Genomic DNA, 26,676 nt, shown 5'->3' with positions numbered 1-26,676 from the left:
GGTTTCCTCCCACATCCCAAAAACATGTATGGTAGGTTAATTGACAACTCTAAATTGCCCGTAGGTGTGAATGTGAGTGCGAATGGTTCTTTGTTTGTATGTGCACTGCGATTGGCTGGCAACCAGTTCAGGGTGTACCATGCCTCTTGCCCGATGATAGCTGGGATAGGCTCCAGCAGGCCCACGACCCTAGTGAGAAGAAGCGGCTCAGAAAATGGATGGATGGATGGAATCAAAATGAGCTCTGAGCTTCAAATGATTCATGCCTGTGCCCAATGCATGCTTAGATAGTTCTGGCATGCTTCATTAAAATGCAGCAATCACTAACAGGGTTAAATTTTTTCCCCTTAAATTTTAATTAGCTTTCATTCACTGATGCTTCTCAAAACAAAGGTGTTCTGTGTTCATGTATCAACACTTGACATCATTAAGTCTTCTTATTCGCTTATTTACCTGCCGGAAATTCATAGTCATACATCAACACTCGGATTCTAGGAAACCACATGTACAGTGGGTACGCAAAGTTCTCAGACCCCCTTAAATTTTTCACTCTTTGTTATATTGCAGCCATTTGTTAATAAGTTCATTTTTCCCCACATTAATGTACACACAGCACCCCATATTGACAGAAAAAAAACCTAATTGTTGAAATTGTTGCTGATTTATTAAAAAAGAAAACTGAAATATCACACAGCCATAAGTATTCAGACCCTTTGCTGTGACACTCATATATTTTTAACTCGGGTCCTGTCCATTTCTTCTGATCATCCTGAAAATGGTTCTACACCTTCATTGGAGTCCAGATGTGTTTGATTATACTGATTGGACTTGATTAGGAAAGCCGCACACCTGTCTATATAAGACCTTACAGCTCACAATGCATGTCAGAGCAAATGAGAATCGAGGTCAAAGGAACTGCCTGAAGAGCTCACAGACAGAATTGTGGCAAGGCACAGATCTGGCCAAGGTTACCCAAAATGTTCCGCTGCACTTAAGGTTCCTAAGAGCACAGTGGCCTCAGTAATCCTGAAATGGAAGACGTTTGGGATGATCAGAACCCTTCCTAGAGCTGACTATCCGGCCAAACTGAGCAATTGGGGGAGAAGAACCTTGGTGAGAGAGGTAAAGAAGAAGCCAAAGATCACTGTGGCTGAGCTCCAGAGATGCAGTCGGGAGATGAGAGAAAGTTCTAGAAAGTCAACCATCACTGCAGCCCTCTACCAGTCGGGCTTTATGGCAGAGTAGCTCGACGGAAGCCTCTTCTCACTGTAAGACACATGACAGCCCGCATAGAGTTTGCTAAAAAAAAAAAAAAAAATACACCTGAAGGACTCCAAGATGGTGAGAAATAAGATTCTCTGGTCTGATGAGACCAAGATAGAAATTGTTGGCCTTAATTCTAAGTGGCATGTGTGGAGAAAACCAGGCACTGCTCATCACCTGTCCAATACAGTCCCAAAAGTGAAGCATGGTGGTGGCAGCATCATGGGTGTGTTTTTCAGCTGCAGGGACAGGGACGACTGGTTGCAATCGAAGGAAAGATGAATGCGCCCAAGTACAGATATCCTGGACGAAAACCTTCTCCAGAGTGCTCAGAACCTCAGACTGAGCCGAAGGTTCACCTTCCAAAAAGACTCATGGCTGTATTAGCTCAAAAGGGTGCTTCTACTAAATACTGAGCAAAGGGTCTGAATACTTATGGCTGTGTGATATTTCAGTTTTTCTTTTTAAATAAATTTGCAAATATTTTAACAATTCTCTTTTTTTTTTTGTCAATATAGGGTGCTGTGTGTACATTTATGTGGAAAAAAATGAACTTAAATTATTTTAGAAAATGGCTGCAATATAAAAAAGAGTGGACATTTTCAAGGGGGTCTGAATACTTTCCGTACCCACTGTGTATAGCGATTACTAACCCCCCCCCCCCCCCCACACACACACACACACACACACACACATTTCCTGTTACTTATAATACTGTGCAACTTCTTAGGTAAATCAATTTTGGGGTGCTGTTTGACCATTAGATTGTTTTGAATTAGAATACATTGTCCACAAAATTGAAATAATAATTTTTTTTGGGCTCAAACGGACATACGGTTAAACATGCCTTCACAGTTAATAACCTTTTAAAGTCCCTGTAAATGGAAATCATGGATTTGTTTCTAAATACAAGATACATGCTTGAAGATAATTGCTGAAAACAAGCAACGAATAAGAACTATGCAGTACTACTGCGGCAATGTAGCTGTTCAACAGTTTGTCACCATTTCTTTTTTCCCTGATTTTTATTGATTTTATTTTATTTTTTTGGGTGTGGCTAAAACGGGGCTGAGTGACGCACTTGGGCATCTGGCATGACTCACCCCTTCCCCACTATATAAGAACTTGAGCTGCCTAGTGACGTGGTTGGGTGACCGGTCGGCAGTCACATTGTGTTCTTACCGATGAGTGTAATTTGGCTTGTGTGGTTATTTTATGATTATATTTTACAGTAACTAATCAATTGTGAAGGTGAACCTCCTTGTATGATTTTACATTGAGTAGGCTTACCATCGTTTTCATAGTGCATTTATACACTGCTATCTGTATTTGAGATGGCAGTAACAGCCTGATTTTTCATGATTTTAAAGCCTCATTTTATATTTTTCAGTTGTTAACAACACTCTGTGGTGTGTCAAATTTACTGTACAAGACATTTATCTTTGCTTTACAGGGACATTTTTAACTGTCGTAACACTTTTAATTGTAAAGTAACGTCTACCACTGTTAATAGCAAAATATAATAACAATAAGTTATGTGCGCACCCATAACTTTTATGATGATGGACATGATTATTCTATTCTTAATATTGTAGACTTCTTTTATTAAGCCATTTTGTACAAGGTAGCCAGGACAGAGATGCAGGTTCTACATCTGTCGTAGGGTCAAATCACATTATTCCTCTTAGCCATCACTGTTACCATTTTTTTCAGATTATGCTTTTTTTCCCACAGTTTAAAACTGAACTGAACTGAAAGGACTCTGATATTCTGATTATTCCGATCACAGTGCACATACAACAAGGCTTTACACAATCAGGATTTTTGGGGCCGATCAGCGAGTTTAAAAAAACGATAACCAATCACCGATCCGATCACAAGATGGAGCAATGTGTCTATTTAAATGACTCGTTCATTTTCTTAATTGCTCAAAAAAATATATTGACAATAAATATATCTTTGTTCATCTATTTATGCCAGTGAAGCGTAGTGACAGATAGAACACATACATGCTCTTGTATTAGATGGCAGGAAGTACATACAGTAATTAATGTATCCACTTTTTGTCACATTTTTGTTTGTTGGTGTGCCGTGAGATTTTTCAAATGTAAAATATGTGCCTTGGCTCCATAAAGGTTGCAAATCACTGCTCGAGTCAGGTCGTGTATTCTAATCAGTCAGGTCAAACCAACATTACAACATGACAGAAATAATGGGTGCTAACTTACTGTAATTAAATTACTTTATTATAATTACATTACGCGAGTCACTGATGGTGTAGTGGTACACTCGCCTGACTTTGGTGCAGGCAGCGTGGGTTCAGTTCCCACTCAGTGACGGTGTGAATGTGAGTGCGAATGGTTGTCCGTGTCTATATGTGCCCTGCGACTGACTGGCGACCAGTTTAGGGTGTAGTCCGCCTTTCGCCCGAAGTCAGCTGGGATAGGCTCCAGCGTTGCGCGACCCTAACCAGGATAAGCGGTGTTGAAATGGATGGATGGATGAATTACATTACTTCATACACACCGGAACTTTAGAGCATGATTCGACAGAACGCCGGTACAACGGTTAGTGCTAGCAGTAGCTTAATAGGCTACATAACGTTATGTTGCCTGCTTGCGAGCCGTATCGTATTAGAAGTACGGGAACATACCGCAAACAATACTTGAAGTAAAGTCCTCTCTCGAGCACCGGTGACCACCAACACACGTTTTTCCCCATTTAGTTCTTATGATACACACAACGCGATCGATTGTTGTTGTCGTGGCCGTGGTAACGAGTGTATCCGGTTGCGTTTGAGTTGACACGATAAAGCCCAGTGATTGTAAAAAACGGGATGCTGTGGTATCGGAATAAAATATTTTATTGCAGTAGTCTGACGTAGTGCAATCGTGAAAGATTGATCCGGGCATTACGTGTTGTCTGTCTCAGACGTGTTGTCTGTCCCACACCGCTGACGTTTTTTTTTTTTTTTTTAATTACTTTATTGGTGGGCAGATATTTACAGTACTACGTCAAAAGACATGCAACAAGGCTAAAATTAAACTGGCTTTTGGATTCAAATATACCGTACACAATGGCGCCGTAAAGTAAATGTCTTTTGCGGAGGGATCGGCAAATTATGACATTAAAGCCGATCAGCATAAAATGCTAATTATCGGCCAATACCTATCAGGCCGATAAGATCGGTGTAAGGTCTACATAGAACTATTCACACTCGCATTCAAACCTATGGACAATTTCTAGCCTTAAATGAACCTCACATGCATGTTTTGGGAATGTGGGAGTAAGCCAGAATACCCGGCAAAAACTCTCCAAAGACCCTTTTTCAAAAACAGGAATTAGGAGGAAGCCACACCAGAGAACCAACTAATTGTATAAAAGCCATTAAAAAGTAAATTTTCTATAATGTCACCTTTACTGATGATAATCTTTCTCTTTAACAATATTTAGACGATAAAAAAAATAACAATATACAAGATTTGCGGCTGATTTGTTCTGGCCACTTTACCCCTTTTGTGACCAGTTTTCCATCCGATGGGTGGACGACCTTTTCATCTAGTTAAGAGATTTGACAGCACTACGCTGAAGTAGTTGGGACTTTGGTCTATGACAATATACACTGCACTGACTTGCATGTACTATACGTAGCTGCACAAGCAATTCCCAGCTTTAATGGAAGCAGACATATGGGCGGGGGGAAAACATTGATGATCACACCTTCACGCTAGATGAACTACATTGCTATATTAATACATCTAATTAAGTCTTTTATTTTCTTGTTTGTGTTTCCTCAAGCCATTTGGTACCCTTGCATTGCACATCCCCCATCACACTCTCCTCCTCTTCCTCCCAGCTTTTCAGAACACAAATTCCTCCATAATGCAATATGTCTATGCGGTGACTGTCAGTAGCATAGAGAGGCACAGTAGCTAGCATCTGCCACCAGGATAGCAGTCTGGATTTGCTGGTAGAACAGCAGGTTCCTGGATACAGGCCTTCTAACAGATATCAAGTGTTTCCCTATAGGAGCTGCTCACCCATATGCCACTGAGCTAAACCATGCGCCAGGTCTTGCTTTGGGTATCAGTGCTGCATGTGCCAGCTTCAGACGCTCGACATCATAATGACTGGGGTCGTAGATAGAGTTGTGCTAGGTGATGCTGAGCAGGCAGATTGGGCAGTATTGAATTAGTTTCTTCTCTCTGATACATTTGCTCATTCATGTATTTGCCAATTATTTGCTAGTTGTGCGTTAGGAACTAGGAAGTAAATTAGCAGTACGCTATTTCCTAATGGTTTAAGTTTAATATTACTGATTGGGGTATGTTCTTTATAGCATCTACCAGTTACATCATTTTGGAATGTACAGTAAATGAAGGACTGGTTAGAATGATGTACAAATATGTGAACCAACACGTTGAGAGGAACATCTCAGTTTTCTAGACCCTTGTTGTTGTTTTTGTTAGTTTATCACTGCTGAGATGCAGGAGTGTCAAACCTATGTGTGCACCATCACAATAGAAAGAACCAACAGAATAGAGTTTTCTGTGTCTCCTCTCTTCCTTGGACTCCCACTCAGCAGACATGGTGACCCACAGGCAGTTTGGACTGTGAATCATCCTCCACCGCCCCTCATGATTGTCTTTTTCTTTCTCTTTCCCTCTCGCGATTCTTTTGTTGCTGTCCTCTTTTTCCAACAGTTATTCTTGAGAAGCCTATTCGCATCCCAAGGTCTCTGTCAGTGAAAGCTGCCAGCGTGCTCAAGGGTTTTCTGAACAAGGTGAGAGTCCCCTACCAAAGCAGCCCTTCTTCTGCTTTCTCAAGACATAATGTGTGAGAGCATAGCCAGGAAATTGGGCTATTTGTTATGGGTAGCAAATGCATTAAAATTAAACTAACCTTATAGCGCATAGGACAAAATATGTATACTTTACATAATATGCTCATGTTAAAGAGTATCACCGCAGATATACCAAATACTTCTCCATACACACTTTCATTATTCATTAATATTAAAAAAAATGTGTGAACAGTTTCTTTGCAGACTGTGAATCTCTAAGGTTCACCTGCAAACCTCAAAATAAATCATATAAATGTTATTCAGTAGCTTATAAACTGTTCACTAAACTAGATTTAAAAAAAAAAAAAAAAAAAAAAAGGATTTTCAGTAGGAGGCACCTCACCTCCAGGCCATGTGTCTCACCACACAGGATAAGTCTCAGCAATTTAAGGGTAGAGAAAGATATTCAGTAGGAGGGAGGTCTTTCTAATTGTAAGTGCAGCCAAAGTCCACAAAACGAATAACAAACATCCATAAGCACATCTTTTAAGCAAGTTCTAACCTTTCCACTTGGTTATCTTCAACCCACAAACACCACACTGCTTACGGAAATACTCACTCACAAATGTGGATGAATCAGCCGTCCACCCTGAGTAACATTTGCACAAAACTTGCTGTATGTATGTCTGTAATGCTCTGATTTGTGATTATGTAATTGTAGTGGTAAAAGGAGCTCAGTCCAAGCACATGTACATGATGAAACATAAATACTATTTGTTTTCCACATAGCTTCCTTCTCTCAAGAACTATAACATCTGAAATGTGATATGAAATACCCTCCCCATTCAGACTCATTTACTTTCCATGTGAGGCTGCATTTAGGTTTGAGGAGATATTGGGAGTCCAGATGTGACATTGTTGGGATTATTTTGCTATCGGATACAATATAGTTGCTCCAGTTCAGATTTTTGAACAGCTGTCTTGGTTTCAACAGGATCCCAAGGAGCGGCTGGGTTGCCAGGTCCAAACAGGCTTCACGGATATCAAGTCCCACACATTTTTCCGAAGTATAGACTGGGAGCAGGTAAGCGTTATAGAGACACTGTGGTCTTCATTGGATTTGAAATACAAACGTAACATATAATGTGATGTTTCATTAAAAATAATATAAATGATTACAAAAACTAATATTACATTACCAGTGTTGCTGGTAACGCATTAAAAAGTAACAAAGTAACATGTTAGTCCAAAAATCTGCCATTTTGTGTAATGAGCAAAGTAACATGTTACTTTTCCGGGGAAGTAATTAGACTACAGTTACTTCTTCAATCCAACAGTAGTTACTTTTGCATCATCAATGTCTCTCACCAAATAGTATTTTGTAGCTGGTGAGTCAACAAAGAGCAGTCTAAATGTGCAGAAGCAGCTAATCAAGACCACCCTTTTTTCAGACAAATAGAAGAAAGTGATTGGGACGTGATTGTTTATTACACAATGCACAGTGATGGTGCAGTAGTATAAAAGTGCAAAGAAATGCACGATTTCACTGTCGCCACACTATTTTTGTTATTTTCCTTAGTAAAAGAGTGTATTTGATTGTTGTTAACTTTTTAGTTCCACATTAAGAAGACAGTTTTACTGGCGTGTTAAACGCGCAATGCATTGTGGGTTAATTATTCATACTGAGTGCGCGATCATCAACGGGTCATGGAGGGTAAGGACTGACTCACTGAAAGACTTACAATAATTAGCTTAAATAACATTTACAAGGGAAAGGGAGAACTCTCAACTTCGTCTGTGAACTGGTTGAACGCGCTGCACGGCTGACTTCACGTAGTAAGAAAAAAGGTTTTCTCGCTCTTTGCATCAAAATTACTGTGGTGGGAGCAATCGTGTGTGTGTGTGTGCGTTTGTGTGTCTCACTTTCACGTTTACGTACACGCACGCACAAAGGCACACACACACAGACACACACAGTTGCTTTCATGGACCACAATCGGCAGTGTACTGAGAATGGTGTGCTTGTTTACGTTTAGGTACTTACTGTATTGTGTTGGCATATCAAGTCTGCACTAAGTTGCTGATTTAAAGTGGCTTCAACTACACTAATATTAGCTATATTAACTAAGTTATTCGTTCATGTTGATGACATGATTCTGTAACTTTTGTGGTTAGTAATGGGTACGGTTAAGCCAATGCTTTTTTTGTACTGTGGATAAGCGATATTCTGCTGTAAGTAACTAAAAAATTACTTTTTTCTAACTTAGTTACTTTTGAAATCAGGTAATCAGTAAAGTAACTAAATTACTTTTAAGATCAAGTTATCCTTAAGTAACTACATTACTTTTTCAAGGTAACTGTGGGAACACTATATTACATACATTAAAAAGGCAAAGACAAAGCTAATATATATAAGTGGGGAAAAATGGGGTGCAATGTAGCTTATGTTCTTAAGATATGGGCATTTACCACAAATTAATATTTGATTTTTGGTATTGGATTGAGTTGGTGCCTTAACCAGTCTCTGCCACCAAAGAATAAGTAAGGATCAAGATCAAATTCTATGATGTTAATATAACACTTCTGTTTTAATGCGTCAATTGCAAACAACCTTGGATATTTAATGTAATGTTTTCAGCTGATGATTGACTAAAAATGTACAAGAGGAATACAAACTAGGGACATACAGTATTAATTGATCATCAATAATTATTTTCAGTGTGTGGAATTGATTGTTGATGAAATGTCTCTTGAAGCAATTAATGGACAATGGAGGGCACCACTCCGCTGCAGCCAGCAGAGGCACAGTTGATTCAGTATCATCTAGTTTGCAGAGTAAAGAAACAGCATGACATCAGTTATGTGCAGATGAGCATGCAATAGTGCCTTGAAAAAGTATTTGCCCCCTTTCTGATTTCTGATTGTTTTATGGGGTGTGGATGAGTATCACATTTCGTTTTTTACCATCAAACCAATTTTAATTTCACAAAGACAAACTAATCAGATAACAGGAAGGTGGTAAATGCTTTTTCATGGCACTGCACTACTTTAAAAAAAAAAAAAAAACAATGAGTAGATTTATTATTCATTTTCTACATAATCAAGAAAAAATAGCAAATGCCCATCCCTAATATAAGCTACCATGTTCTTTATTGGAAGAGTTATTTTAAAAAAATAAATATATATATATATATATATATATATATATATATATATATATATATATATAAATCTGTCACAAAAACTAATCTGAGATGGGTTTACATTAAATAAGGAGTAGGCCAGTATTTGCATTTCATCGTGCTAAATATATCCACCGCCCCAATCTCCACATCCTGCCAGATCTCATCCGATCTCGGAAGCTAAGCAGGGTCGGTCCTGGTTAGTACTTGGATGGTGCTGGGTTGGGCAGTAGGCCAATCACCTGCTCCCGTAAAAAAACTACACATTACAGAAACTGCAATTGTGGCCTAATGTGCCTCATGGCATTGAGAGCACTAACTAACTAAATATATCCACAGCATGCTTTTGTATTTCCATCCATCCATTTTCTGAGCCGCTTCTCCTCACTAGGGTCGCGGGCGTGCTGGAGCCTATCCCAGCTGTCATCGGGCAGGAGGCGGGGTACACCCTGAACTGGTTGCCAGCCAATCGCAGGGCACATAGAGACAAACAACCATTCACACTCACAGTCATGCCTACGGGCAATTTAGAGTCTCCAATTAATGCATGTTTTTGGGATGTGGGAGGAAACCGGAGTGCCCGGAGAAAACCCACGCAGGCACGGGGAGAACATGCAAACTCCACACAGGCGGGGCCGGGGATTGAACCCCGCTCCTCAGAACTGTGAGGCTGACGCTCTAACCAGTCGGCCACCGTGCCGCCGCTTTTGTATTTTTATTTATTAAATTTTTTTTATAACTTGGTATGAACCCGAATTGTATTCCTCCTGCAAAGAATTATGTCTGCTGTGATACACTGTGTTTGTCTACAATCATGTTTGTAGTTCAAAAACACACTGACAATTTAAATTTCATCTGGCTCACCTACAACCTGTTGTACTGTAGTTGTATTAGGTTATTGGTTGAAGCCTCTAGAACCAAATTAATTTGATGCAAACTTCGTCATTTTTGCATTGTATTTTGTACCTATATCTGAATGGTTCTGAAATGTGTCACGGGTTATCATAATGGTCTTAGAGAAATGAAACTTACAGAAACCTTGAGACTTTTTTCTTTTTTTTTCTTAGAGCCTCTTTTCCAATGCAGCCCTAAGGGGGACACAAGCCAATGCAAACTGTAGGCCGGTCCCAAGCCCGGATAAATGCAGAGTGTTGCGTCAGGAAGGGCATCCGGCTTAAAACTGTGCCAAACAAATATGAGCGTTCATCTAAAGAATTCCATACCGGATCAGTCGTGGCCCGGGTAAACAACGTCCGTCCCGGCACAGTTAACCTGCAGGACCCTGGTGCAAATTCAGCTACTGTGGGTCGAAGAAGAAGGATAGGTGGAAAGCGGGTTCTTAGGCAGAAAGAGAAGAGGAAAGCACAGAGCCTAGAATTGAATGTGGGGACTTTGAATGTTGGGACTATGACAGGAAAAGGTTGGGAGTTCGTTGACATGATGATGAGGAGAACGGTTGATATGTTGTGCGTCCAGGAGACCAGGTGGAAAGGCAGTAAGGGTAGAAGTTTAGGGGCAGGGTTTAAATTATTTTACCATGGTGTAGATGGGAAGAGAAATTGAGTTGGGGTTATTTTAAAAGAAGAGTTGGTTAAGAATGTCTTGGCAGTGAAACTAGTATCAGATCGAGTGATGAGGCTGAAACTTGGACTTGAGGGTGCTATGTATAATGTGATTAGGGGCTATGCCCCACAGTTAGGATGTGACTTAGAGGTGAAAGAGAAATTCTGGAAGGAGCTAGCCGAAGTAGTTCTGAGCATCCCAGACACAGAGTGAGTCGTGATTGGTGCAGATTGTAATGGACAGGTTTGTGAAGGAAACAGGGGTGATAAAGAAGTGATGGGTAAGTACGGCATCCAGGAAAGGAACTTGGAGGGACAGATGGTGGTAGACTTTGCAAAAAGGATGGAAATGGCTGTAGTGAACACTTTTTCCCAGAAAAGGTAGGAACATAGGGTGACCTACAAGAGCGGAGGTAGAAGCATGCAGGTGGATTACATTTTGTCCAGACGATGTAATCTGAAGGAGGTTACAGACTGTAAGGTAGCGGTAGGGGAGAGTGTGGCTAGACAGCATAGGATGGTGGTGTGTAAGATGACTCTGGTGATGGGGAGGAAGATTAGGAAGACAAAGGCAGAGCAGAGAACCATGTGGTGGTAGCTGAGAATTTTTTAGAGTGTTGTTTTTCAGGAAGAGGTTAGAAATGCTCTTGGTGGACAGGAGGAGCTTCCAGAAGACTGGACCACTACAGCCAAGGTGATGAGAGAAACAGGCAGGAGAGTACTTGGTGTAACTTCTGGCAGGAAAGGGGAGGAGACTTGGTGGTGGAACCTCACAGTACAGGAAATCATGCAAAGAAAGAGGTTAGCTAAGAAGAAGTGGGACACTGAGAGGACTGAGGAGAGGTGAAAGAAATACATTGTGATGCAATGTAGGGCAAAGGTAGAGGTGGCAAAGGCCAAATGAGAGGCATATGATGACATGTATGTCAGGTTGGACACTAAAGAAGGAGAAAAGGATCTATACTGGTTGGCCAGACAGTGTGCTCGATATGGGATGGATGTGCAGCAGGTTAGGGTGATTAAGTATAGAGATGGCAATGTGTTGACTGGTGCCAGTAGTGTACTGGATAGATGGAAAGAATATTTGGAGGAGTTGATGAATGAGGAAAATGAGAGAGAAGAAAGAGTAGAAGAGGCAAGTGTGGTGGACCAGGAAGTGGCAATGATGAATAAGGGGGAAGTTAGAAAGTAATTAAAGAGGAAGAAAATGGAAAGGCAGTTGGACCTGATGACATTCCTGTGGAGGAATGGAAGCATCTAGGAGAGGTGACAGTGGAGTTTTTGACCAGCTTGTTTAACAGAATTCTAACAGGTGAGAAGATGCCTGAGGAATGGAGGAAAACATTGTGATCTGCAGTGAAAGGAGGGAGCAGGTGGAGGAACAGTTAGAAAGATGGAGGCATGCACTGGAAAGGAGAGGAATGAAGATTAGCTGAAGTAAAACAGAATATATGTGCATGAATGAGAGGGGTGGAGGGGGAAGAGTGAAGCTACAGGGAGAAGAGATAGCAAGGGTGGATGACTTTAAATACTTGGGGTCAACCGTCCAGAGCAATGGTGAGTGTGGTAAGGAAGTGAAGAAACTGCTCCAAGCAGGTTGGAACGGGTGGAAGAAGGTGTCAGGTGTCTTATGTGACAAAAGAGTCTCTGCTAGGATGAAAGGCAAAGTTTATAAAAACAGTGGTGAGGCCAGCCATAATGTACGGATTAGAGACAGTGGCACTGAAGAGAGCGGAGCTGGAGGTGGTGGAAATTAAGATGTTGAGGTTCGCTCTCGGAGTGACCAGGTTGGATAAAATTAGAAATGAGCTCATCAGTGGGACAGCCAAGTTTAGATGTTTTGGAGACAAAGTTAGAGAGAGCAGACTTCGATGGTTCGGACACGTCGAGAGGAGAGAGATTCAGTATATTGGTAGAAGGATGATGAGGATGGAGCTGCCAGGCAAGAGAGCTAGAGGAAGACCAAAGAGAAGGTTGATGGATGTCGTGAGGGAAGACATGAGGGCAGTTGCTATTCGAGAGGAGGATGCAGGAGATTCATTAATTCATTTCAATTACATCATGCTTCCACTTCTGCCTGGCTATATCTTAAGTGAACTAAGTGTTCTTATTATTCTTAACTTGCAACCAACAATAGATCACTGAAAATAGCAAATCAGTGAATAATTGTAATTTTATCACATGTAGATGTTGTTTGTTGCCTCCGGACAGACAGGTGCTGACAGTTGTTCTGGGATTTGACTCTATAACCTGTCAGATTAAGTCGAACTAAAGGAAGAACACCAAACAGACTACATTCTGCACCCCCACATATAATGCCAGTTAGGTTTGAAAACAGAACAGAGCTCTCTCTTTCCGATTTGCCTTCGCCAAACATTACAGCATTTGTCTACTCTATACATCTAGAGCTTAGGCAACAGACAGTCCGCCCTCCTATTTATGGCGCAGTTAGGCTGACCCTGTACTGAGAAAATACATTATATTTGCCAACTTATCTCATCAATACTGTACCGACAGCATAATTTATTTTGATGTTTTGTGTGCTTGTGAGTACAATTGCCATTGGCAAACTCATCTCGTATTTTTTTCTGTAGAACAAAATGAAAACTATTCGCTGAAAAATGCATCTATTTGCGATGTCCTTGTATTGTAATACTATTTCTGTAATATAATTCCTTCTAAGGCATCTGGCAACCACCATAAGAACCAGAATAAATTTACGACGCCCCAGGAGGAGCTAAACCTCCTGGATATGCTCAAAGGAGGAAAAGGTTACGCCGTGGTATCCCCGCCATTATGCCATGAATAAGAGTACCATACAATACATAAAGAAGAAAGAAAATAATGATAAGAAAGGCTGTAGAAGGTAGTGCTAAGATGGTTAAATCATGCAAGCACATGGTCATCTGTCAGTCTGCCTTGGCCTTGTTGATTAGGCCCACCGCACACCGAGCGACATGGCTGAAACTGACTTAACTGTCAGGCAGTGTGCGGGGTTTTGGTACTACTTTGCATGAGGTTTTGCTGTGATTCAGAATTTTAATTGCCAGTGAAGGGCATCACAACATTGCAGATGTAACAGCCGTTCAGAAATGCACAACAGCTTTCACCCAAAACATGTTTCCTGGGTTTTAATGTAAGCGAAACCCAGTCAGGCAATTCAGTATATGTATTGTGATTTACAATAATACCCAACTATATTTACAATTTCATATTTACCTTTGTCTAGAAAGCAAAGCATAGAAAGTCTGTCTCCAAAATGTACGGGTGCAGTCAGTGGGGTGATCTATAATTGCCAACAGCCTCTCAAAATATCCCCACTCCCACCTTATACTCACCCATTTCCTCTTCTTTGCGGCCATCTGTTTCTTCCTTGACTATCGCACCATGTTTCTGTGGTTCAATAAAAGAATAGTACAGTACAGTATTGTATATTTTTATATGTAGAGCATCAAAATAAGATACAAGGTTGCAGTTTTTCTGTTACATTGCGTCTTTAGACGTGTGGTGCTCAATTGCTTGGTGTGTGGCGAAGAGTCGACAATTTACAAATCAAAAGCAACAAAACAATTTCGCAATGGTTCACTTGAGTCGTATTCGGCTGCATCGCTTGGTGTTCGTAAGTCTTCGTGGATTGCAGGAAGAAGAACATCCGCTTGGGCAGGGTTGTGTATTCAATAGTTGGATGCTACTATTTTTTAGGTCAATATGGTGTCAAACGTTTTATTTTTCAAAGACAAAGAGATAGCTCCTCCACCTGCTGCTATGTCACCATCAACTGTTTTTTTTTGTTTTGTTTTTGTAAACGTTTCCATTATTGTTAGTATGCATTCATATGCCGACCGGAAGTTCACTTGCCAGCTTAACACCGCACGTGAAATTGCTGCGTGCATAAAGTAGCAACCAATAAATCCCTGTGCTTTTAGGAGCATCATTGCCACTTAGCATTGCCAAGGTTGCAAACTGCAACTTCACAGAGAGCTGTGAAAAAGGATTAAGGGAGTGAAATATATCAGTTAACACTCGTTTCATATCATTCGTTCATATATTTATTGTGCTTCATCAGCTTTTAAGGCATTTGTTTTCAGTTCTGCATTTAGAGCATCACTAATATGGTCCTTTATCAGCGCAATCAGAATCAGAATCATCTTTATTTGCCAAGTATGTCCAAAACACACAAGGAATTTGTCTCCGGCAGTTGGAGCCGCTCTAGTACAACAGACAGTCAATTTACAGAACACTTTGGAGACATAAAGACATTGACAAAAAACAATTGTGCAAAAAGATGCAGAGTCCTCTAGCACTTAGAGCAGTTCGAATGACTAATATTGCAATAGACTGGTGCAATGACCATTATGCAAGGGGCGCTGAGACTTCAAGGAGTGTATGCGGTTTAAAGTGACGAGTAGTGCGATAATCTGGGACAATGTTGGTTGTGCAAACGTTAAAGATACTCCTCAAACAGTGTGCAATGGAGCAGATGCTACTCTGGCATGAGTGGCCAGTATATGCAAATAGTGCAGCATGGCGAGACAACTACAGTGAGTGCACGAGTAATACATAATTGGCCCCACAGAAATGTGACAACGAACTCAAGTCAAAAAAATTGACAGCTTGTTGTAATGGAATCATAGGTTAGGTGTTTAAGAAGTTGATCGCAAGAGGGAAGAAGCTGTTGGAATGTCTACTAGTTCTAGTTTGCATTGATCGGTAGCGCCTACCTGAGGGAAGGAGCTGGAAGAGCTGGTGACCGGGGTGCGGAGGGTCCGAGAGGATTTTGCACGCCCTTGTCTTAGTTCTGGCAGCGTGCAAGTCCTCAATGGTGGGTAGGGGGGTACCGACAATCCTTTCAGCAGTTTTGATTGTCCGTTGCAGTCGGAGTTTGTCCTTTTTTGTAGCAGCACCAAACCAGACTGTGATGGAAGAACACAGGACTGATTCGACTACCGCTGTGTAGAACTGTCTCAGCAGCTCCGGTGGCAGGCCGTGCTTTCTCAGAAGCCGCAGGAAGTACATCCTCTGCTGGGCCTTTTTGAGGACGGAGTTGATGTTAGTCGCCCACTTCAGGTCCTGAGAGATTGTAATTCCCAGGAACTTGAAGGTCTCGACGGTTGACACAAGGCGGCTGGACAACGTGAGGGGCAGCTGTGGCGAAGGATGCCTCCTGAAGTCCACGATCATCTCTACAGTCTTGAGCGTGTTCAGCTCTAGGTTGTGTCGGCCGCACCACAGCTCCAGCCGCTCCACTTCCTGTCGATATGCAGACTCGTCACCGTCCTTGATGAGGCCGATGACAGTGGTGTCATCTGCAAACTTCAGGAGTTTGACAGTCGGGTTCGCTGAGGTGCAGTCGTTCGTGTAGAGAGAGAAGAGCAGCGGAGAGAGGACACAACCTTGGGGCGCCCCAGTGCTGATGCTGCGTGTGGATGAGGTGGCCTCCCCCAGCCTGACCTGCTCTGTCCTGCCCGTCAGAAAGCTGTAAATCCACTGGCAGATGGCAGGTGAGACGCTGAGCTGGAGAAGCTTGGATGAAAGGAGTTCAGGGATGATGGTGTTGAACGCTGAGCTGAAGTCCATGAACAGGATCCTCGCGTAGGTCCCTGCACTGTCGAGGTGTTCTAGGATGAAGTGCAGTCCCATGTTGACTGCATCATCCGCAGACCTGTTCGCTTGGTAGGCAAACTGCAGGGGGTCCAGCAGGGGACCTGTGACGCTCTTGAGGTGGTCCAGCACGAGACGTTCAAAGGACTTCATGACCACAGATGTCAAAGCGACAGGCCTGTAGTCATTCAGACCCGAGATTGCAGGTTTCTTGGGGACTGGAATGATGGTGGAGCATTTGAAACAGGATGGAACTTCGCACAGTTCCAGAGATCTATTGAAGATCTGAATGAAGATTGGAGCGAGCTGGTCCGCGTAGACTTTGTTAATCTTTTGTTGTTTGAAGATGCGTCTCACATCCTGTTCATGAATGGTTAACGCAGAAGTCAGAGGTGTGATTGTGGTCGCGGGTGCGGCCGGGTGGGTGTGTGGTGTGAAAGTGTCCTTTTCAAATCTGCAGTAGAAGGTATTCAAGTCGTTGGCTAGTGTGCTATTGTTCTCAGCTTGGGGGGATCGTCGCTTGTAATTAGTCAGCGATTGGAATGCATGCCAGACTGATTTAGAGTCGTTTGCGCTAAACTGTTTTGCAATGTCTCTGTGGTTGCTGTGTCCCAAGTGGGACTAAGTTTAAGAAAGTCTGGTAGTAACGCATTGAGAGGAAAATCATCGGCAGTGTGTTAATGAGTGCTGCCATAGTGGTTGTGAAGTACACACCAAAGGCAAGCTGGGGAAGGATATCAAAGCAGGAACGATTCTTGAGTGCAACAACCAGCCCCTATGTAGTGCAGAGGGAAAACAAGTTGACGAAACTTTGAGAGGTAGAGAAGCGACGCTCTCTGCCCTCAAAACGAGAATCCTGTCTCCGGTCCTGACAGGCCTGGCACACTGCTACTGTTGTTACTATGTATTAATATTCATCAGACAGCTCCCCAGGATGCGGCTTTACTCTCTGAAGAGATGACACATTTGAAAATCATTTACCTGCCTCCCCCTTTCATCCCTTTTCCAAATGCAAGGTTCTGTATTGCCATGCAAGTGTCGAGCTTGATGAAATTGATCATTTGCAATGATTCCAGGTACATCTCAATAAATTAGTTGAGATGACATACCTACATAAATTGTGCAACAGAACCCTGCAGACAGTGTTCCCAGAGTTACCTTGAAAAAGTAACTTAATTTTAACTTTATTGATTACTTGAGCTAAAAAGTAACTTAGTTACTTTACTGATTACTTGATTTCAAAAGTAACTAAGTTAGGAAAAAGTAACTTTTTAGTTACGTTCAGCAGCTGCCAAATGGCAGGAATACCAATTATCCACAGTACAAAAAAAAGCATTAACCGTACCCATTACTTGGTCTCAATAAATTAGAATAAATACATTCCGACCGGAGGATTGCTTTTGATTTTGTTTACACGATCGAGGACTCCGGTGACTGTAATTAAGCAATGCTACATTGCTCGTAAAAGTCTAATTGACATATTTTATGTACAGCGATGACTGTAAATTGTTTAAAAAGGTTCTTTGTCTAGCGGCACGGTGGGCGACTGGTTAGAGCGTCTGCCTCACAGTTCTGGGGACCTGGGTTCAAACCCCGGCCCCGCCTGTGTGGAGTTTGAATGTTCTCCCCGTGCCTCCGGGACACTCCGGTTTCCTCCCACATCCCAAAAACATGCATGGTAGGTTGATTGAAGACTCTAAATTGCCCGTAGGTGTGAATGTGAGTGCGAATGGTTGTTTGTTTGTATGTGTCCTGCGATTGGCTGGCAACCAGTTCAGGGTGTACACCGCCTCCTGCCCGAAGATAGCTGGGATAGGCTACAGCACTCCTGCGACCCTTGTGAGGATAAGCGGCTCAGAAAATGGATGGACATTCCAATTTATTGAGATGTGCCTATATCTGTTGTTCCTGCTGTGCACACCTTGGCCTCTTAGGGGCAGTGTGGTGCGGTGCACACATGGAGCTACACACATTTTAAAAAACTCATTCACTCCCATTGATGGCTATAGAAGTCAAATATCCATATTAATTGGGAGGGCTGGCAGTGAATTAGTGAAGCTAAAAAAAGCGAGTAAAAGAATCACCCAGCTCAGGAGAGGGCACTCCACCCTTTTTCCAACTGAGTACCATAGTTTCAGATTGGGACGTGCTGATTCTCATCTCAACCGCTTCACACTCGACTCCGAACCAATCCAGTGAAGAGTTGAAGATTGTGGCTTGACGAAGCCAACAGAACCACACCATTAGCAAAAAGCAAAAACACAATACTGAGGTCACCAAACCAGACCCCTTCAACTCCTTGGCTGTGCCTAGAAATTCTGTCCATAAAGGTTATGAACAGAATCGGTGACAAAGGGCAGCCTTGGCTGAGTCCAACCCTCACTGGAAAATAATAACATTTATTTATTTAACACTTTTCATACATTTAAATGCAACACAAAGTGCTTTACAGAAATTAAAACTGACAAAAAATGACAAGTATAAAAAGAAGAAGAAAATAAATATACCCACCCCTCCTACATGAACATGCAAATCCGCACGTATATACGCACACAGCACATTGATTAATAGTGTATAGACATGAGAAGGCACTGAAGATCCAGGTGAGGAAAGACAAACTTGTGGAACCCATCCACACTGAGAGGTGCCGCCACCCGCAGCCAAAAAGGATGCCGCTGCAAAGACTACAGTGACCGGAGAAGACTGGGTTGGACTCCCCACATTGTGCCTGTCCCCCGGGATACGGGGAAACTGCAGAATGACATTCCCATGAGCAGACCGAACACACATCCCAGCATGGAGGCTCCCATGATGAGACACTGGAGCTAAGAAGACATGTAATTCAACCCGCCAAAGTGGCTAGTGGGAAGAAATCTGCTGAAATCTAGCCACCAATGGCTAACTGTTTGAAAACAATAACAAATCATAATAGTAATCGCGATTGGACAATATGATAAAATATATCGATACATTTTGCCCAGTTCTAGGTTAGTAAACAGTCATAGCCATAGATGCAATTTTGCTAATAATTGGCATAATAATTTCTTTCTTTCTTTCAGTTTTTGGCCTCAGTTTTCAGTTTCGGCCAAGAATTTTCCTTTCAGTGCATCACTAGTATTTTAGCGATTTTGTGAAAAAAAAACATGATAATTTTGGCCATGCATAGACATTCTTTGAAATGTGCATATCGTTTCAGCTTTAGCATCTAAATATGAAATTGCCTGAGAATCCAGACCATAACAAATACAACATGAACACACTATGCATAACTAATTCAGATGAGTGAAATACAGACCAACAGACAGAGCGCGCTTGCCCTATCCTAACGTTAATCTTCTTGCTTTTATGGAGATATGCTTCCCTGCCTCGTATACGATAACGAGATCAAGAGAGAGAGATTAAGAACCTCTAAAAGTGCTTGCTTAAATGGTGCTTAATTGAAGTGTGTGCTTCATATACGCCATGATGGTAATTTGCACATTTCAGTATATCAGCTTTGTGTTCCATTAAACGGGGTAAGAAATCACATTAAGTAAATCAATTTGTGAGTAAATTGAGACGAGATTATACTTATTTTGGTGGCCTCACACTTCTGAGGACCCGGGTTCAAATCCGGCCTCGCCTGTGTGGAGTTTGCATGTTCTACCCGTGCCTGCGTGGGTTTTTCTCCAGGTACTCCGGCTTCCTCCCACATCCCAACAACATGCATGGTAGGTTAATTGAAGACTCTTAAACTGTTCAAAGGTTTTAATGTGAGTGTGAGTGGTTGTTTGTCTATCAGGGGTGTCAAACTCATTTTTGTCACGGGCCACATGTTAGTTACGTCCTCGGAGGGCCGTTATGACTTTGAACTCCTATGAAGGAATTATCACCTCATATAATTAGATATACACAACAAATTGATGAATAACTAGTTGTAAAATCAGAAGCCTATAAAAAACATGTTTTTAACCACTGCATTTATTTTCAAAGCGGGATTGGTAACGTTATTACATTGGAACACAATTAGCAATTTTCATTCGCTTTTGCGGGCCACATAAAATGATGTGGTGGGCTGGATCTGGCCCCCGGGCCACCAGTGTCTATGTGCCCTGCAATTGGCTGGCGACCAGTTCAGGGTGTACCCTGCCTCCCACCCGAAGTCAGCTGAGATAGGTGTCAGCACACCCACGACCCACATGAGGAAAAGCGGTTCAGAAAATGGATGGATGGATAATTCTTGTTTTGGTATTTATCCTTTTTGTGACATTTTTGTTTTGTTGTGTGCCATGAGATTTTTCTCAGGTAACATGGGTGTCTTGGCTCAATAAAGGTTGGGAAACGCTGATATAGACAGTTATATTTTGGTCTACAAATCAATGACATAAATGTGTATACAATTGTGTTCAATTAAGATGTGTTGAATATTGAATTAAATCAATTGTCAAAAGTTAATTAGCATGAATAAAACCTAAGTGAGGTCCAATCATGGCCAAGCAAAATTCCTTGCCTGTCGGAATGATGTTTTTGTATTTCATTTTAAACTACTTTCAAGTGCTGTACGCTTTACTGATGCCGGATTGCACCTAGACAAAAATCTGATAATCCAAAAAACATCAATACAGCACCTTTCCACCTATTTGCTACAATTTAAAGTGTGATTAAATGTTGTTAGTGTAACAAATAGTGCATTCTAAATTCCACATTCATGCAACAAATTGCTCCCAAGTCATTTGTCAAGTTGTTCCTTCGCTGGCGCAGCAGTCTTGCTTTGTTTTTTTTGTTTGTTTTTTTTACATAATATATTTTCATAGTCACTATAACCTCACAGCAGCGGCTCCTATTTCAACGGGGGCGTAAGTCATTTGACATGATGAATCGAGATATGAGGGCTCCATTGATAATGTCTTTTTGTTGTGGTCGCGCATGCGCTTAACTCAAGGTGAGCATACTACCAGTTGGTTGAACTAATTCAGATCAGCGGTCATGGAACTAAATACTCAAGAGTTTTAAAATTCTGAGGAAGTCAACTCAGAGATCAGATTTAGACTAAGAGTTTGCTGAAACTCCTTTCTGGTATACCCCCCAGGAGATATGAGTAGGGACTGGAGGAGAAAGTCACCATTTGTTTGAAGTTCTTCTCACCAAACACTTAGAACCTGTATTTCTAATGAAGCATAGAAACAGCCTACAAAGGAGCAGGAAGATCAGGAGCTTTGAAGGAACTAAACACAAATATATACAGAAAACAACAACAAAACAAGCTAGATGTGATTGTTCCTGAACAAGGCGGAAACATGTAAACGTACTGTACAAGAGCTCCTTATTCTCTGACTATTCTTCTTTCATAAAGGGTAGCACTTTGTGGAGTTCTTTTGAAGATTTTATTTTCTGAACCGCCTGCGTAGGACACCACCGTTACATGTTTACCCCTGTTTTGTCTCGAGAGACAAGAAAAGAAAACTATAAGCGCGAGGCTGCTGTGTGCGGCAGACTGTGCATGTTATGAGTGTGCAAGGGCGTGTGTGTGCACAGCAATGATTGACGCACCTTTTTGGTGACTCCCTCTGGCACAACAGTCTCTGATAGGTTTTTCTGTTTTAAAATCCATCTGTCCATCCATTTTCTATACCGTTTATAATAGCTAAAATAAAATTTGTGGCATAAGATGGAGCAGATTTTGAGAGATGGTTTATAAAGATTATTTTAATAATATTCTACTGGCAGGTCATACAGACAGTATCCATCCATCCATTTCTCATACTGTGAATCCTCACTAGGGTCACGGGTGTGCTGGCGCCTATCCCAACTGACTCTGGGCGAGAGGCGGAGTACACCCTGAACTGGTCGCCAGCACATATAAACAACCAAACATTCACACTCACATTCACAACTGCGGACAATTTAGAGTCCTCAATTAACCTACCATGCATATTTTTGGAATGTGGGAGGAAACCGGAGTACCCGGAGAAAACCCACGCAGGCACGAGGAAAACATCCAAACTCCACACAGGGGAGGCCGGATTTGAACCCAGGTCCTCCAAACTGTGAAGCAGATGTCCTAACCAGTCGCCCCGGTATTAACATGTATGATAAGTGTTGTTGTTGGTTTTTTTTACACTGAAAACTCCCCTTTAATTTTGAATTAAGAAATGATTTAAGCCACTGTTGGCAGGTAACAGTTGGATAGTAAGCATCAAATATTGGGAAATATTGCAGAATTTCTTAAATCAAACGACAAAATAGGGCTTCAAGCAACCTGCCATTATCAGTGCCAGTCTGAATCATTGTTTCCCAGAGAACGTCCTCAGTCCACATTTAAGAGCGAGAATGATGAGAAACCATGGAAACAAGCTCGACAAAATTTCCATGGCTGAATCACTGGCGTAAAATAGCTTTGCAACTTCAACCTCTATTCTGCTTTTTTCTACTCGATTAATTGATGCAAAATAATATAGTCACTAGATGCCCTTATGTAGCCCTAACAGCCATAATAATGGATAGGTTATACAGTAACCCCACTTCTGTGATGCTTTTGCAATTCTATTCAGAACTGTTAGTATACCTGAACATGTGCAAGTGAAAATGTCAGGAGATTATTGTTGTCTGCACCTTGTATATGAACATCATCATTCAAAAACTCGCCACACACTGAATGGGCATGGCATGGGCTAGAACTCGAAAAAACATTTCCATTTAGTCTGTGTTAAATATTTGCTATACTAATGTGTTTTTCATTGGGCAAAGACAATTAGTCTGTGTTAAACATTGTTGACTGCATTTGCTATACTAATGTGTTTTTCATTGGGCAAAGACAATAAATAGTAAATAGCATTTGGCATGGAAACATAAGAAGAGTGTACCTTATTACTCTGTTGAGCAAACATAAACAAAACCTACTTTGTTAGTATGTACATGTACGTGTATGTTCATTTGAAACATTAGAGCATGGTGTAGAGACTGATTCATTAAGTTTGTTGTTGTTTGTTTCCATTAAGCTGGAGAAGAAGGATATGACGCCACCCTTCAAACCTCAAATCTCAGACGACTATGGCCTTGAAAACTTTGACACACAGTTTACTAATGAGCCAGTACAGCTAACACCGGATGATGAGTAAGTACCGCTTCTTCTAATGTCATGACCAAACCAGTAAGTAATATTCTTCCATTAGTTTATCAGAGAGAGAGTGATAATATAAAAGTGTGGCAGAGAGAGAGAGGTGTCCCTCAGTTGACATTGTCTTTTTTTTTTTTTTAAATTGGCTTTATTCCATAAATATAGGCAGCTGGTAGTCTTGCAAAGTCTGTTCAGTTATTACTTAAAACAAAAGCCATTTTGCTGCCCTGACTTTACACTTAAAAACACCAATACGCATTGGGTCCGGTTGTTGTTTATTATACAGGTGGGGGGGAAAAATACTGGTAATGATCCATGAAAGAAAAAAAACGCGACACTCATTGAAGCAATTTGAATATGACAAACGTAATAGTGCATTAGAAAGAAATAATTTGTTGAAAATGAAATAACTGAACATGAAATAATCAAAATCAATCAGGCAGACCTGTGGCTGAGACCAGTTTATTTTGACAATCGACAGCACATTTGAGTCTATGCCTTGATAGTCTCCCGACTGCACTATATCCTGCTCTGATTCAAGACATCCTGTGCTGGATAAAAAGCTCCAGTTTTGTCTCATCTGTCTAGAAGGCATTCTCCCAAAATCTTTGCATCTTGTCAATATGCATTTTGGAAAATCCCCGTCTTGTTTGTTTGAAAATATTTTAGTGACCATCATGTTTTTCATTCCTTAAACGGAAGGTTGACAATAATTTTGTTCATATGTGTATGTTCAACATTTTTGGATAGCTGTTTCACATTTTAGTTGTATATATATACATATATATATATATATATCGAGAGAAAGAGAGAACACTTATTTGTCCCCTACATTTGTCCTTAAGTATGGCCTAAGCAGAGTGAACAGTCATTAACACCCTCTCTAGGTGTTCTAGGAGTCTTGTATTTGTATGCACTGCACCCTTGAAATCCTTCAGGTTCCTCTTGTGGGTTCAAGGTTTTTGGGGGGGGCTGTTTTGAGAGAGGAATTTTCCAGCAGTGAACCTGTGAGGAAATGATGGCTGCACCATACAAAAACTGCAAACTATGTGGATGGTGTAAAATAGAGCCCTAAAACAGTTATACAGTACCGGTTTTCTCCTTCAAAATAGTACCACAGGAAGCTATGATAAAAGATGTGTAGGTACCATGCTGTAGAAAAGGAGCAAGGAGCATTTATACAGGTGGAAAAGGTGGCAGCTACCTGATTAGTTTCACATGCGGTCAATTGATGAACTTTGTTTGAATGATAATGATGCGTGCACATCACACAAGGTCATACAACTGTGAGACTCCTCAGTAAAGCAATAGATCCCGCGCGGGCAACGATATTCTGGTTCTGGTCTTCTTATTATACAGTATACCAAACCTCTCAATGAATGCCATGATAATGCCCGTAAAACCAGAATTATGGTTGTAAAACAAGGTCTGGATTAAATGTCAAGTGATGGCAACTGCTCAGGAACTTTATTTCCTTCTATACAACTGCGCACAGATTATGACAGTGCATGTAGCAACTGGATCTGTCAGTGTTAATTGGAGCCTTATTAAATACCCATCATGCTCTGAGCCCATAACAGATGTCTTTGGCTCTCTCACCTTTTGAACGTTCACGCGCCAGCTGTTGACGTGATGCACGTCTTCAAACCAGCCTCGGGCCGGATGAGCCTTTCAGCTCATTAAGCGACTGCAGCGAGGAGCAGCCAAACTCGTGTGTGACAGAACTAGATGACAGTGGTCCATGGCAGACCTTTGAGGAGGAAAGGGTGGATGTTGAGGGGGTTCCACTGAGGGAAGGGCGGGGGGGTGAATGGTGGGGGTGGAGAGCACTCTGCCAGTTCAAATAGTGGCGATATCGACCGTGCATCAAACACTAAGGCGCATCAAAAGAAGGCGCTTGGCTCGTCGCTGCCGCCCGCATTTTATCTTTCCATCCCCGTCTCTTCCCTCTGTTACCGGGGAGAGAGAGAGAGACTCATGTCGCCCACTCCGCTACGAGGGGGTGATGCAAAAGGCTCACCAGTCTCCCCACTCTCCCACTCCTGATGGGCTTGGCACAAGAAGAAAGAAAAGTGAAGCACTGTTGAGCGAGAGAGAAGGGTAAACTCTCCATGTTAGAGATTTAGATTGCTACATTAAAAGCCCGGGTTGCTGGGGGCTCTTGCCAGGATGGTGTGGTGAAGAGAGGCATTTCGACTTTCTATGCCAGCCCCTGTCTTTGAAAATAGAAGCCATAGCCACAGCCCAGGGAAACGTATTTCTTCTCCTGCCCGGGTCCTTGGTGGCTATCGTAAAAGTAGGAATGGTGGCTGACCAACACTGTAATGCTACTAAACGAGTTTAGTGAATCTGTTCTTATTCAGGTTCATTCATGTAGTAATGTGCATTACACCACTGCTTTCACTTTTCTGAAGTCATGCGGGTTCTGAATCAGATTGTTGTATAATACATAGTATGTGGCAAGACCACAAGGCTGGTTGGACCCACAACTTCACCGGCACAAGGGAGCTTGATGACTCACTTATGTTGCTGTTAAATCTGCCAGTGCAGTATTGAATGTGTGACCAACAGGGGGCTCAGGATGAAGCCTAAGCATGTGCTTCCTGAGAGGATGCTCGCTATTTGGCTCCCGCTCGGACTCTCAGCTGCCTTTGTGTGAGGAAGTCCAGGATCCCATTACAGGTTCCATCACAGTGGTATGATGGTGTGAAGCCAAGGTCAGTGCAGTAGAGTTTGGCAAAGACAGCCCACATTTTCCATTGGATCAGAAGATTGTCTCACCATGTGGAACAGTCAGATAATAAGGTGGAGGAGGAGGGTGGGTCTTAGAGGAACAACCGGCATTATTTTGGCCTTCTGTTTACATGACATTTTGGAGCCAAAAACTGTCTCGGAGGTGAGTTTTATCGGAAAATGTCTGCAGTTTTGGTTATTCGTTTACATAACAATGGCAATTTGGAGCCTGAAATCTCAAATGTCTTTACTCAGCTGTATACTGACCAAGTGTAACCGAGAGACGATGCATGCGCGTGGACTATGCCATCATGTGAAACTTTTCAAAAGCGCAAAGGACAAAAAACATGCGACCTGTTTGGCTCTGCCACTGGCCCCTAACATTAGACCCCCACCCAGCTGTAACTTCAAAGTCTGTCATTCTTGTCATTCTTTACAGAAAAGAGGCCCTTTTGG

The 26,676-nt window shown here is 41.8% G+C and overlaps 1 protein-coding gene across 7 annotated transcripts in view; it reads left to right on the top strand.

The window, feature by feature from the left end:
- Nucleotides 1-26,676, top strand: part of prkcz (protein kinase C, zeta) — a 138,971-nt gene that overhangs the window by 101,722 nt on the left and 10,573 nt on the right. For all 7 annotated transcript variants that reach the window (XM_061792742.1, XM_061792750.1, XM_061792725.1 and 4 more), the window contains 3 exons: nucleotides 5,967-6,046; nucleotides 7,041-7,130; nucleotides 23,369-23,484. In XM_061792742.1, coding sequence (XP_061648726.1) covers nucleotides 5,967-6,046; nucleotides 7,041-7,130; nucleotides 23,369-23,484 — 286 coding nt within the window. The remainder of the gene's footprint in view (nucleotides 1-5,966; nucleotides 6,047-7,040; nucleotides 7,131-23,368; nucleotides 23,485-26,676) is intronic.

The sequence above is a fragment of the Phyllopteryx taeniolatus genome, chromosome 1, assembly GCF_024500385.1.
Source record: "Phyllopteryx taeniolatus isolate TA_2022b chromosome 1, UOR_Ptae_1.2, whole genome shotgun sequence".
NCBI classification, from domain to species: domain Eukaryota; kingdom Metazoa; phylum Chordata; class Actinopteri; order Syngnathiformes; family Syngnathidae; genus Phyllopteryx; species Phyllopteryx taeniolatus.
Note: the sequence above shows the minus strand (reverse complement) of the source record. Positions and strands in the feature narration are given on the sequence as shown.